Consider the following 15,067-nt stretch of genomic DNA (forward strand, 5'->3'; position numbering starts at 1 on the left):
AAATAATGGTACTTTTAAAGCATTTTTAAAATCATAAATCCTAAAACTGCGTAGAGATTGATCTAAAACAAAAAGTTTTGAATATTTTCTTAAATTTTTTGTCATAAAACTGTAGTTTGGGCTGGGGATATGGTCTAGAGGCAAGAATGTTTAACTCGTATACATGAAGACCTGGGTTCAATTCCCCAGCACCACATATACAGAAAATGGCCAGAAGTGGCACTGTGACTCAAGTGGTAGAGTGCTAGCCTTGAGCAAAAAGAAGCCAGGGACAGTGCTCAAGACCTGAGTCCAAGCCCCAGGAATGGCAAAACTGTAATTGGTGATGAAATGTAACTTTTTTTTTTATGCCCTTCCTTAGTTCAGTGTTAGCCTTGTAAAAATGAGTAATGCACTCACAACTTTTGGCCCTTGGATATATTTGGTGTTCTCTGTGTTCTAGATTTTCTCCTTTAGGGGATCTTAATTTTTCTTTTTTCTTTTTAATTTATTAATTAAATTTTGTTGACAAGGTGTTGTGCAAAAGGGGTCCAGTTACATAACAGGGCAGTGAGTACATTTCTTGTGATATCTTACACCCTCATTTTTCTTTCCCTTCCCTAGATCAGGTAGGCATATATACAATACCCCAGTGTGTGTGTGTGTGTATACAATACCAAATGTAACTTTTAAATTTTCCTATCATCTTCATATTCTGGGTTGACATTTTGGTACATTAGTGTTCCTCTTCAAAACCTAATTGTTAAGCTGGGTACTGGTGGCCCGTGCCTATAGTCCTAGCTGCTCAGGTGGCTGAGATCTAAGGATTGCAGTTTGTGACCATATAAGGCTGGAAGTCTGTGAGACTTTTATCACTAGTTAACACCAGAAAAAGCCAGAAGTAGAGCTGTGACTCAAATGGTAGAATGATAGCCTTGAGCAGAAAAGTTCAGGGATAGCACCTAGGCCCTGAATTTAAGCCCCAAAACTGGCACATGAGCGCACATGCATCCCCCCCCCCACACACACACACAGCCAAAGGAAACAAAACCAGATTGTTGCCTGTTTTAAGTCTCTTTCTACTCTTAGTTCATAAAATACATATTTTTAGGTTTTAAATTGTCAAATATCTTCAATTTTCTTTATTTCACTTTCTCAAGTATTTTGGCAAAAAATTTAGAATTTAAATATCAGAAGTAGCTTGTTGCTAGTGAGAACTTACATATGCTACATTTTTTCTGGAAATTCAAAATCATTCAGCATTTTATAGAACAGACCATCAAGTCTTTCATTTGTACATTTTAAGAATAACCTTACTGTTTCTCAATTTATTGAAAAATCTTAGTTTGAAAAACTGACCTGCATGGCTGGGAAGGTGGTCTAGCAGTAGAGTGCCTTCAGTATGCATGAAGCCCTGGGTTGATTCCTTAGCACCACATAAACAAAACAAAAAAAAGCTGAAAGTGGCACTGTGTCTCCAGTGGTAGAGAGTGCTAGCCTTGAACAACAAGAAGCCAGCGACAGTGCTCAGGCCCTGAGTTCAAGCCCCAGGACCAAGAATAAACTGTCCTGTTTTTGTTTGACTCTGCTCTGTTTTCATATTTTAGGGAAGCAGCTTAGTATAAAAATTTGGGTATAGCCCACATCATAATTTGCTGGCTTTTAAACCTTAGGTACATCCCTTTATCACTTCAGTTTTCTCACTTGTGAAAAAGATCAAATAATAACAAAGTTGGTTCTCAGTTGTCCCCTGTCACCACTTACTGGCTTTATCCTTTCAGTCTTCTCACCTACAAAAAAGAGTAATAGAAGAGATCTCTGAAGGATTTTGTATAGAAATGATGTAACAGCTTAATATTCTCTTAATATGCCCTGGAAAACTGCAAGCCTGAAAACACTTTTCCTACTGCTGTTAAAGAGATGTTTGTTTTTTAAAGGCCCAATGTTGATGGGATTAAACATTTTAATTTTAATAGAGATTGAATTTAAGACCTCAAGCCTCTTAGGGGAGACATTCTACAGGCTAAGCTAGGCTTCCACCCCGTTTTTCCATTGGTTATTTTCTAGTTATGGTCTCACTTAATACCTAGGCTGGCCTGAGTTGTGTGAACATCTTGGGTTGTGTTTCTCAGTGTCACTTCAGGTGACAGATGCATGCCATCATGTCCAGCACTGGTTAAATGGAGTCTCTAACTGCCATCCCTGGATCTTTGTCTCCCAAGTAGCTAGGCTCACAGGCTTGAGCACCAGGCCCCACTAGTGCTAACAGATTTGTTTCCTTGTTTTTACTTACAAAGTTTGTAGAAAATCAAAGTTACAGAACTCATTTCTTTATTATGTCTTTCTTATTTATTTCTTTATTATATCTTTTATTCTTTCCTGTGTAAAATTTAGATGCAGTAAAGAGGAGAACTCTTCCAGCTTGGATTCGTGAAGGTCTCGAAAAAATGGAACGTGAAAAGCAGAAGAAATTGGAAAAAGAAAGAATGGAACAACAACGTTCACAATTGTCCAAAAAAGAAAAGAAGACCACAGAAGATGCTGAAGGAGGAGATGGCCCTCGTTTACCTCAGAGAAGTAAATTTGTAAGTAGAATCTATTCAGTGGCATAGGAGGAATAAATGTGCTTTACGAATATTTATACCTACTTATACTAGCAGATAAAAATGAATCTTTATTCATCACTTAGCATAGGTGGCTTAGGAATCCCTCTATTCCTCAGTAATACGCTTCTGGCTTTTGTGAAAGCAACATTGACCACTATGCAACTCAGGAAACATGTCTTCATCTCAAGGCCATTTTGGGCTTCAAAATTAAGGCATATAGAGCTGTACTAGATTTTGGTAGATAATGGTTTTATTTAAATGTCATAAGGTAATTTCTGTTTTTAGAGGACCCGTGAACCTAGTGTCATTAAAATAAACCTTTTCTAAAAAGAAATTTTTACACGAAATAGGTCTCCCAAATTTTTATTTTATTTTATTTTTTTTTTGCCAGTCCTGGGCCTTGAATTCAGGGCCTGAGCACTGTCCCTGGCGTCCTTTTGCTCAAGGCTAGCACTCTGCCACTTGAGCCACAGCGCCACTTCTGGCCATTTTTTATATATGTGGTGCTTGGGAATCGAACCCAGGGCTTCATGTATATGAGGCAAGCACTCTTGCCACTAGGCCATATTCCCAGCCCCCCAAAAAATTTTTAATGGCATAAAAATAGTTTGGAGATTGTTCTCCCTTCTCCCAAATGCCTTTGGACTTGTGCTACATATATTTGTTACCTGGTTTAAGTAGTCTTTCCATAGGACTATTTAGGTTGTTATTTTCTCTTTGGTCACTGAATGTTTGCTAGGGTAGCTGCTAGGTTATGGTATCTAGATGCTAAAACTTAAAACCATACAAAGATAGTATCACCCTACTATATTTTCTGGATGTAAAGTTGGCCTAATTTCTCATCTATATCATGTCACCAGAAAGAAGTAAGTTTCATTATTTCAGGGCAAGCTGACATCTTGGAAACGACTAAATTTTTTTGTACTAAGTCACATGATTTTAGGTAAATAGCTTAAATAGATCACTTTAAAAGTTACATTGACAGGTAATAGAGCTTTGGTCTTTATTTCTAAAGTTCTATAAGCCCATCATCTCAAGGTCATCGATATATAATGGATATTCATTAAATTTGCCTTAATTTTTTTTTGTACTTTCCAAGACCAGGTAAAAATAGAAAAGATAAAATATTTGATTTTTCATAATTCTTTTTGTTTTCTTTTGGTTCTGATCCTCAGGCTTGAACTCAGGGCCTGGGGACTGCCCCTGAGCTCTTCTGCACAAGTGTAGTGCCTTACCACTTGAGCCCTCCAGCTCCACTTTAGGATTTTTGTGTGTGTATTTCCTGTTCCCTGGGCTGAACTAAGGGCTTGGACATTGTCTCAACACTTCTTTGGCTCAAGGCTGGTGCTCTACAACTTGAGCGTAGATTCACTTCTGACTTCTTCTGTGATCAATTGGAGATGAGTCTCATGGACTTTCTTGTCTGGGCTGGCTTCAACTCATGATCCTCAGATCTTAGCCTCCTGAGTAGCTAGGATTACAGGTGTAAACTATTGGCACCTAGCTTCACGTCAGGCTTTTTGGTGATTAATTGGAGATAAGAGTCACTTGGACTTTACTGCCTGGGCTGTCTTGGAACCCTGATGCTCAGATTCAGCCTCCTGAATAGCTAGGGATTGCAGGTGTGAGTCACCAGCGCCTAGCACATAATTTCATTCTTAATCCCTTTTTTTAAGTTACCAAATGAAATCTGTAGTACAGAAATGTAATTTAGATCCGGGCATGGTGTTATATGTCATCCTATATATACTGTATGTAGTCTTAGCACATGGAAGGCTAAGATTCTAGTCTGAAGCCAGCCTGGCTGCATAGCTCACAACAGAGCCCTGTCTCAAAAAAAGAAAATAGGAAATCCGGTTTGTCTTAATTTAAAAACTTATTTAAAAAATAGATACTGGAGATGTAGCTCAGTGATAAATAAAGTACCTTTCTTTACATCCATGAAGCATTGCTTCCATCCTCAGCACCTAAACAGAAAAGTCACACAGTTCAGAAATGAAGTTTACCTTCTCTTATCAACTGTGCATTATAAGCATAAATTTGGGCTACCATATTATTTTTACAGGATAGTGACGAGGAAGATGAAGATGCTGAAAACATTGAGGCTGCAAGCAGTGGAAAAATCACCAGAAGTCCGTCTCCAGTTCCCCAGGAAGAACATAGTGAACCAGAGATGACTGAAGAAGAGAAAGAGTATCAGATGGTAGAGTGTCAAATTTCTTACCATGTGTAGGATTTATTTAGTTCATAATGTTTTAAAAAACTATTAATTTTATGAAATGCTTAAACTGAGAACTCACACACATTTTGTCAGGCGAATTGTGTCTAAAGTATCAGATAGCCCTAGCACCTTTTCCACTGCTCAATATCCAGACAGTAATTAAAATACAAAATTGCACTCTGAAGTAGTTATTAAAACTATTCCATAATTTCAGTGATACAATTAAATAATATTTTACTATATAAAACCTACAGGAACTTTTTATTGACCTGTTTTTTAAATAGAAATACTGAGAAATATTAAAGGAACTCAAGGGAATATGAGTTTAGGAAGTACTCAGAATGAACATACTTAAACCTACTTCTTCAGGATAAGAACATACTTCTTATTAAAAATTCTTTTTTATTGTTGTCAGGTTGTACTCATGATCTTTGGAATGCATTTAGAAGATGCTAATTTGGTCTACTCTAATTTTAATAAATAAATAAATCAGAAGCAGAGTGAGGCTAAAGAACTAAGAATCTACATTTGAAATAGTTGTTGATAATCATACCAGAGCTGAAATCCAGCTCCTCAAATTGTGCTCTCCATTTTACATTTTGTTAACTTTTATTTAAGGATATTACAGTTAGGTAGAAGAACTTCATCTAGCTGAATGGAATAATATCCTTATTTTTTTAAGTTGTATTAAGTTTTGGGTGGTTTTAGACTTTTGTGTTAAGGGTCTAGATTCTTGCCTTGATCTTTGCCTAGATCTCAATCTTATTTTTTTGCTTTCCACCATAGCTAGGATGACATGCATGAGCTGTCATGTGCAGCTTCTTTCATTGAGATAGAGAGTTGCATGGACATTTCTACTGAGGCTGGCCTGGATCAGTCATCTTCTCAATCTCAGCTTCTAATAGCAAGGATGACACGTTCATTCCCCTGCCTGGCTATCACTCAGGAAGGAAATCTCTCAAGCATTTCTGCTCCAGTTAGCTTTGAACCCTGATCTTTCCAGTCTCAGCCTCTTGAATAGCTAAAATTGTAGGCTTGAGCTGCCTTAACCCAGCTTCCTCCTTTAATTTTTTTTTTCCTGGTCCTAGAGCTTGGACTTGGCCTGGGCACTGTCCGTGAGCTCCTTTGGCTCAAGTCTAACACCCTACAACTTGAGCCACAGTGCCACTTCTGGCTTTTTCGATAATTAATTGGAAATAAGAATTTCACAGACTTTACTGACCAGCCCAGTTTCAAACCACAATCCTCAGTTGTCAGCCTTCTGAGAAACTAGGATTTACAGGTATGAGCCACCTGCATCTGGCTCCCCTTTAGATTTTTAACTTAACCTTTAGAAGTGATTTCAGAATCTAGTGTTGTAAACTTTACCAATGTTACTAAGTAAATGTAGTACCCTTTTAATAAAAGTATCCTTATAATAAAGAGTATTCTTTTATTTAGTATTTCATAATACTACATAATATATATTATTAGTATATGATAATAATAGTATTTTTTTACCCTGTTAGTATGGTTTTACTTGGTAATATGCTCTACTTAAAGCACATATAGGATTTTTTTTTTTTTTTTTGGTTGTGAGACTTGAACTCTGGGCCTGGGTGCTGTCCGTAAGCTCTTCAGCTCAAGGCTAGCTCTTTACCACTTGAGCCACAGAATCACTTCTGGTTTTCTGGTCATTAATTGGAGATGAGAGTCTCACAGACTTTTCTGTCCGGCCGATACTCAGATTTCAGCTTCCTAAGTAACTAGAATTATAGCTATGAGCCATTGGCACCCGGCTTGGTAGGAATTTTTAGTAATAGAGCCTATCAAGTTTTTTACTTTCTTGTATCTATAGAAAGGATTCAGTGACTATGCATGAGTGTATAGTTTTCCTTTGATGCCTAGGATTTTGAAATATTTTCAGGTTTTGGTGTTTTAGAATGATGTTCAAGATTTTTTTTTAGGAATAACTGGTCTGATCTGTTTCTTTGCATGTTAATTAAAAAATAAACAAGGACTAATTGTAACTAAGTTGGAAATGCTAAATGAAATATTTGTCCTTAGATGTTGCTGACAAAAATGCTTCTAACTGAAATTCTGCTGGATGTCACAGATGAAGAAATTTATTATGTAGCTAAAGATGCACACCGGAAAGCAACGAAAGGTATATTGTGGGTGTTCTTGGTTTTGATTTTGTGGGGGAACTTTGGCTTCATTGAACATTTTGGACTTTTTTTGTTTTCCTCTGGATTACTATCAGATGTTTATCCTCTTCTTGCATGATTTAACTCTTGGGGAAAGATTAGATATGTGAACACCAGAGACTATACAAATATATTTTTTAATTTGACCTACCTGAACAGAAAATAGCAATATGGTGGTGTCCTGGAAAATATGTGGAAAATGCTTGGTGTTTAAATTTATCTCACCTGATTTAAATTTATTTCACACTGATACCATGGTATATTGGTATATGGAATCTAAACCATTTATTGTAGCAGTGAATTTTAAATTATGAACCTTGAGAATTTTCAATTTTATCAATTGTAGTTCTTACAGAAACAAGTGATTTCTACCCTTCCCCATGATTTTAGTAACACTTGAAAAAAACAATGAAAACAAAAATAATAAGTCATACCAGAATTAGAAATACAGTCAACATTTTTCTTCATTATAAACCAATTTCAGCTCGCATCAGAATTATAATTTCAAAGCCAGACATGCTACTGGTTTAAAATGAATGTTATGTTTTTAATGTTTCTTCTCTCCCCAAAAAGCAGCAATAGTAGTAGATTTAACAATACCATAGACTCTCATGACTATGAAATCGTGGCTATTTGTGTTAACATGTTGTTCCTGTTGTTGATGTGATACAAAGCTCCTGCAAAACAGCTGGCACAGTCCAGTGCACTGGCTTCCCTCACTGGACTCGGTAAGTGTTTTCCTTATTTGTGAGAGGGCCTAAAGGGAAAATTCACTTTACCTTGTTTTTCTACATGTTCTATGTTGAAACTGGATTATTCCTACTCAGTTAAGAAACCTAAGCTTCAGTGTCTAAAAGATTGACTTTTTTTTTTTACTAAGGTACTCACAATTGAATAACTAAAAATGTAATTAATTTACAGTTTATTGGGGGCAAATTGAATGGAGGATCTCCTCATTAATTGCTCCAATTGTAATATATGTGTATATGTATCCATACATTTGGATACATTCTGTACTTAATAGGTCATAATTTAGCCACAATGGTATTTAAGCTTACTTTGAGAATTATTGCATACATATTTTAGGGATTTACCTATCCACTAATGATTATAATTACTTACATAAATAGTGTTGCAATATGTCAAGTTTTAACATAAAAGGAAAGGGTATTATTTTTTCATAGTGTAATAGTGTTGTGTTGGCATTTTGCTATTTGCATATTATCCAAATTTGAATTTGCCTTTTCCACATTTCATGTTAATTTCTGTTAGGAAGAAGGAAGAAGGATAAGATAAAGTGCCCATGTGGCTTTGTTGTAATTACTGTGTGGATCACTTCAGGGTGGGGAGTTAGTTCACTCCATTTTTGTGCCAATAAAAAGAATTATTCTTCCAATTTTTTAAGGAAAAAATTTACGTAGCATACTATCAGATTCCAAAAGTATGAACAGTAAAAGAGTTAATATTAAAAAATATTTTCAAAGTCATCAGAAATTTTATTAAGGTAGTTGAATTGGTTAAGTTTTAGTGAAGCTTGATTACTGCATTGTTAAATGGTTATTATGCTTGCTATTATTACAATTCTTTAATGATGTGAAATGTTTCCTTACTTGAAACATTTTAGAAAGAACACTATGTAACCATTGTGGAAGGGTTCTTTGAGCTCCTTAAACATTTGAATTTATGATTCTCCCCACCCGGAAAAAACATGCTCTTCCAGGAAAAGGCAATAAAAATAAAAGCTTTCTTCTCTAATCTTAAAAGTTTTTTAGTAGAGCACACATCTTTTTCCTATGATAGACTGAGCTTTATGCACACAGGTGGACTGGGTGGTTATGGATCAGGAGATAGTGAAGATGAGAGGAGCGACAGAGGCTCCGAGTCATCTGATACTGATGATGAAGAATTGCGGCACCGAATCCGGCAAAAACAGGAAGCTTTTTGGAGAAAAGAAAAAGAACAGCAGCTATTACATGATAAACAGATGGAAGGTATATTTTTTTAGATTTATGTAGTTTATATCCAGTTTTATACATACTACTTTTTAAGCAAAACTAAAATAAAACAAAAACAATTTGGTGCTAGATGATTAATAACATGTAACTTCAATGAAGTGGGTTTTTAAGAATTGATTTTAGTAGCTATAAGATATTTTTATTTCTTATTGAAATGGTTGAAATGAAAGCCAAGACTTTTAAAATGAGGAAATGTTGAAGTTCTTTACATGACTCAGCGGTGGCATACATGAGACCTGGCAGCAGAGACCTGGAGGTTGCTTTGAGGTCATCCCAAGCAAAAACAGTTATTTAGCAAGCCTCATAGTAACACATAAGCCAGACATGGTGGTACATGGCGTTGGGAAAAGGCATAGGGCAGGAAATCACTACTCAAAGCAAAATGTATGAAACTCTGTGGAAAGATTAAACCAGAAAGGGACAGAGCATGTCTCAAGAGGTAGAGCGCAAAAGGCCTTAACTTCAAATCCCAGTAGTGCCAAAAATAAACTATCTGGTACCTACTACTTGTACCTATTTAAATGTATCTATAGAGATGTGCCACAAATATAAAGTAATAGATTTTGGAGATTTAACATGAAAACAAAAGCTGGATGTTTCAGTAAGTTTAATTGATTGCATATTAAAGTCATTACATTTTACCCTGCTAGCTACTCAAGAGTCTGAGATCTGGGAATCACAGCTTGAAATCAGCCTAGGCAGAAAAGTCAGTGAGACTCTTTTGGGGGGGCAAGTCCATGAGACCCCTCCCTTCTAAAGCTGGCAGTCTACCTCTGCTGTGAGACTCTTATTTCAAATTAACTAGCAAAAAGCCATAAATGAAGGTGTGGTAGAGTGCCAGCCTTGAGCAGAGTAATAGGACAAGTGAGACCTCAAGGCCTTCAGTTCAAGCTCTAATACTGGCATCAAAAAATGATATCATTTTAGATATATTTGTGTAAGTGCTGCTGGCTCACACCTATATTCCTACTCAGGAGGTTGAGATATGAGGATCACACTTCAGAGCTACCCTGGGCAAGAAAGCCGTTAAGACTTTCATTTCCAGTTAAGCACCAGAAAAGCTGAAGTGGAGCTGTGGCTCAAGTGGTAGAGTGCTAGCTTTGAGCAAAAATGCTGAGGGACAATGCCCAGGACCTAAGTTCATGCCCCAGGATTGGCAACAACAACAAAAAAGTTTTATGTTACTTACATAGTTTTAACCCTATTTCTGTTAACTAGTATAATTTTTGTTATACTGTTAGCTTCATGTTTAGTAGTATGAGAATTTTTCATTTTATTTTCATCTTAAATTTTTTTGTCTTGTTTTGTTGCAGAAGAAAAACAACAAACAGAAAGGGTTACAAAAGAGATGAGTGAATTTATCCATAAAGAGCAAAATAATTTATCAATACTAGAAGCAAGAGAAGCAGACGGTGATGTGGTTAATGAAAAGAAAAGAACTCCAAATGAAACTACATCAGTTTTAGAACCCAAAAAGGAACATAAAGAAAAGGAGAAACAAGGAAGGAGTAGATCAGGAAGTTCTAGCAGTGGTAGTTCCAGCAGCAATAGCAGAACAAGTAGTACCAGTAGTACTGTCTCTAGTTCTTCATACAGCTCTAGCTCAGGTAGTAGTCGTACTTCTTCTCGGTCTTCTTCTCCTAAAAGGAAAAAGAGACATAGTAGGAGTAGATCTCCAACAATAAAAGCTAGACGTAGCAGGAGTAGAAGCTACTCCCGCAGAATTAAAATAGAGAGCAATAGGGCTAGAGTAAAAATTAGAGATAGGAGGAGATCTAATAGAAGTAGTATTGAAAGAGAAAGACGACGAAATCGGAGTCCTTCCCGAGAGAGACGTAGAAGTAGAAGTCGCTCAAGGGATAGACGAACCAATCGTTCCAGTCGCAGTAGGAGTCGAGATAGGCGTAAAATTGAGGATCAACGTGGAAATCTTAGTGGGAGCAGTCATAAGCATAAAGGTGAGGCTAAAGAACAAGAGAGGAGAAAAGAGAGGAGTAGAAGCATAGATAAAGATAGGAAAAAGAAAGACAAAGAAAGGGAACGTGAACAGGATAAAAGAAAAGAAAAACAAAAAAGGGAAGAAAGAGATTTTAAGTTCAGTAGCCAGGATGATAGATTAAAAAGGAAACGAGAAAGTGAAAGAACATTTTCCAGGAGTGGCTCTATATCCGTTAAAATCATAAGACATGATTCTAGACAGGACAGTAAGAAGAGTACTACCAAAGATAGTAAAAAGCATTCAGGCTCTGATTCTAGTGGAAGGAGCAGTTCTGAATCTCCAGGAAGTAGCAAAGAAAAGAAGGCTAAGAAGCCTAAACATAGTCGATCGCGATCCATGGAGAAATCTCAAAGGTCTGGTAAGAAGGCAAGCCGCAAACACAAGTCTAAGTCCCGATCAAGGTAGTATACTTTTTAAAGTATTTTGTCTGATTTTTAAAAAAAAAATTGACTGAATTTATTCAAAGTTGAAAGTGTCCTTTCTCTCTCTCTTTAATAAACTCAGTTTGGTACTTGATAAAAAATGATCATAGTTTTAAATAATGTTAGAAATCCTGTATAATAGTATTTGTTGAAAATTGCTGATTTTTAGTCTAAAATACATTTTCATTTTTAAATGTTGTCTTTTCCCTTTTTTTTTTCAGATCAGCAACCCCTCCCCGTCGTAAGCGCTGAGGAATGATGTTGGCAAGAATGCCATGATGTTGTTTAAAAAAATTCCATGAGTTTTAAGGGCTTGTCTCATTATAGAGGCACAATGTGGCTGTGTAGGTGAAACCAGAATTTTTTTTTAATCTGTAAATAGGTGTACTTTTTCCAAATGCTGCTCCAAGTTACTTAATAGGATTTCTTTGTATTACATTTTTTCAAGAAATAGTGCATAAGACTATAAACATGCCATTCTCTTTCAGCTGTAATGTTCTTAAAATTATTCTTGAATGTACTGTGATGTCAATAAAGCTCTTTAGTTCATTTTTGTTAAATTCTTGCACCTTAATTTTATGGTTTGAATCTAAGGAACGTACTTTTATAAAAAGGCAGCTGGAATTTTGTATAACAGGTTTTAAAGGTACTTCCTCCCACCTTCCCCAGAGAAAATGGTTTTTAACTTAGTAAGTTTGTCAACGTTTGTATATTGTACCCATGGACTTGTCAAATTTCAACTTTCAGGGTGTGGAAGAGGGCCAGAAAAGACCTTTAATTTTTATTTGAAAGTACTTGATTGGCTTTCTAAACTTTTCTTCTTATTTGGGGTTTTTTCTCTATGTGTATATAATATGGTTCACGCCTGTAAAATGAAATTGCTAGAATCAATCAAGCCAATGCACCAGTAGAGTTACTTGTAATGAAAAATTGTGTTTGACACTAATAGCCAAGTCTGAAACTATACAGTCACCTACTTCTGTTTTACCAGCATATTTAAACACGATGGGGTTACTAAAGAAATGGAACTTAAGTCGATATATTTATTTCTATTTTTAAAGTATATGATCTAAGCTCAACAGAGGAATACTGTATTATACAGGCTTATGTCCGTTATAAAAGAATAAAATGGTCGGATTTTGTCAGTTTAAAAATGATGATCAGTGGGTGGTCTAGTTTAAGGCAGTCATAACTTCTGAGCCTTGAGGCTCTCAAGGCATTTTAACTGAAGTGCTCAACTGCTTTCAGGGTCCATTTTTTTTAAGACTACGCACTTACCGCAGTGATAGTTGAATCTTTGAAAACATGCTTTAATGTTTTAATTTAAAAAGAAAAAGCAAGTGCAGGACAAAAAGTTTTCAAGTATGCCTTCTTACCAGCAATAGCTCATTTTTAAAATAATGCCAGATTTTTGCCAAGATCAGTGTTCCCTGAAAACGAAAATAAAATAAATTTGTATGGTGTGCTCTTGTACCTCTAGTAGGTTCTTAAATAATTTTGAGCAGTTATGCATTTATCTAAAGGAAGTAAATCAACTGTGAATAAATGCATGTTTACCAAAATGGCTGTTTACAGTGCATTTAGTTCTGATATTTATAGAGTTGACATTTCACAGAATAACTTTACGATAGTATGGATTTCTATATAGTTTAGTCATCAGTGTAACATCTGGAAATAAAAGGAAAATGTGCAGTATTTTTATGTAGGTGAGCTAACATAGTGTACCTAATTGAAAAACTAGTTAATTTGTAATGAGTTGTATATCAGTTTTTGAATCTTAAAATGTTTTTAGATCAATCTTCAAGTGAAATATTATTTTCAAAATAAAATTCTACAGAAAAATTCTCCTGGCTATACACACATATCTCCTGGATATACACATTTTTAGATAAGAGCTAGAGCCAAAACTTGAATAGTTTTATTTTTTTTTGACTGTCACAATTTGCAAGGTTCTTATCAGTTTAAAGCTGTAAATTTAAAACCCCGTGCATAATGGTATTTGTATAAGTAGATAAATCAGTGTAAAATTAAATAATTTGAATTTTTTAGACTTTTATCACTAATGTAGACAATTCCTTTTACATGTGACAATGTTTACCTTGAGTGGCAAGAATTTATAAAATAAGGCTTTTAAAATGTTGAATTGCTAAAATGTTCACAAAAGTTATAAAATCATTTCTAAGAAGATACCAGAAAAATAATAGATTCAGCTTTTGAGACAGCTTGATATGGATTGGTTAATACAAACTATCTTTAAAAGAGTCTCTTAAAATATTTCTAGTGTATTAGTCATCCTTGTTTTTGTGGAGTGAGGGTCAACCACACCATTATTAGAACAAGATGTAATTTGGAAGAAGTAATTACAATTTGTTTCAGGTCCCAAGATATAAATAAAGATTGGTGTGGAGTCTCATTAATGTACATGTTTTTTGCCATTGGGATATGCTTTTACTGCCTTCTAAAGGGTTAATACACAACAGGCAAATTTTCTAACAGTCTTTTTTTCTTTCTCAAAGCCACACATGAAGTGTAATGGTGGATTTTTATTTGAGAGTTTATACATGGGAGTTACATTAGGTTCTTATGGATACTTTCACATTTAAATCTTCTCACATGAATTAATTTATTGAAATTTCTAAACTATACTAAGCTATATTTAAATGGAAGTAAATATTAGAGTTAATGAATTAACCTTTCTCTGGTAACTTAATGGGCTTAAGTAAATCACCCAACTTCATGAGCGGTATAAGGAAGGAATTAGGTAATCTCCAAGGTCTTGAACACTATAGTTTTAAGTACAATTTGTTTATAACCCCCAAAATCAAAGAGAAAATAAGTTTTTTATATATAATACATATTATATATATTACATAATATATATATTATATATTTGTACAACAAAAATAATCAGGCATCATCCACAAAAATTTCCTTTTAATGCATTTATCTATGACAGTCTGATGATATTGCAAATTATGTAGTTATCCTAAGTTACCAAACAGAATTTTTTGGTAAATAGGAAAACATCAGTTAAAACTGAGTGAATATAGTATGTTTCAAAGCTGTAAAAACTTTGTTACCTTTGCTTTAGTGAAAAAAATGCACATAAAATAATAAATTGGAAGTATGAAATAGGTATTAAGTTCCTAGTAAAATCAATGCTTACACAACATTTTTACCGGTGAGACCACAAAGATAGTGTAGGAAACATGTCACGAGGCATGGCATTACAGTCTACATGGCTTTTCTCCCAACACACCTCAGGTTTTAATCGTCATTAGAATAGTAGAGGAAAGTATTTTGAACTAGTTTTGTATATCTGGTCCAAAGTAGTTTTAGGGGTTTAAAAAAATTGTTTCCTGTTAAGGCAAACTACTGCCAAATGTAGTGGGAAGACTCAACCTCCCAATGTGATGTAGTGCAAAGAAAACACTTTTTATGAAGTTCTTAGAACTTTATTTGCATTTGCACTTTGGTTTTTTCCTTGTTTCTGCCCCTCCAACAGATACATAGAAGACATGCTGTTTCCTTCTGTGCCAGGATTTCTGCCTTATTATATCTAAGGGGGTGGAACTCAAGAAGGCCTGAAAGGTCTGCAAGCACTCTTACGTAGGCACACAAGCAGTAGGTGAAAAGATG

At 35.2% G+C, this 15,067-nt stretch overlaps 1 protein-coding gene across 5 annotated transcripts in view; it reads left to right on the forward strand.

Moving 5' to 3' along the window:
- Pnisr (PNN interacting serine and arginine rich protein) overlaps nucleotides 1-13,841 on the forward strand; it is a 31,291-nt gene extending 17,450 nt beyond the window's left edge. For 4 of the 5 annotated variants that reach the window (XM_048353786.1, XM_048353784.1, XM_048353787.1 and 1 more), the window contains 7 exons: nucleotides 2,374-2,564; nucleotides 4,651-4,788; nucleotides 6,853-6,952; nucleotides 7,667-7,720; nucleotides 8,813-8,983; nucleotides 10,321-11,407; nucleotides 11,650-11,988. In XM_048353786.1, the coding sequence (XP_048209743.1) occupies nucleotides 2,374-2,564; nucleotides 4,651-4,788; nucleotides 6,853-6,952; nucleotides 7,667-7,720; nucleotides 8,813-8,983; nucleotides 10,321-11,407; nucleotides 11,650-11,680 (1,772 nt within the window). In that variant the 3' untranslated portion in view covers nucleotides 11,681-11,988. Of the gene's footprint in view, nucleotides 1-2,373; nucleotides 2,565-4,650; nucleotides 4,789-6,852; nucleotides 7,127-7,666; nucleotides 7,721-8,812; nucleotides 8,984-10,320; nucleotides 11,408-11,649; nucleotides 11,989-12,465 lie in introns of those variants that run through there. The other variant, XR_007212066.1, reaches the window with a different exon arrangement.
- The last annotated feature ends 1,226 nt before the right edge of the window (nucleotides 13,842-15,067 follow it).

The sequence above is a fragment of the Perognathus longimembris genome, chromosome 9, assembly GCF_023159225.1.
Source record: "Perognathus longimembris pacificus isolate PPM17 chromosome 9, ASM2315922v1, whole genome shotgun sequence".
Taxonomy (NCBI): Eukaryota; Metazoa; Chordata; class Mammalia; order Rodentia; family Heteromyidae; genus Perognathus; species Perognathus longimembris.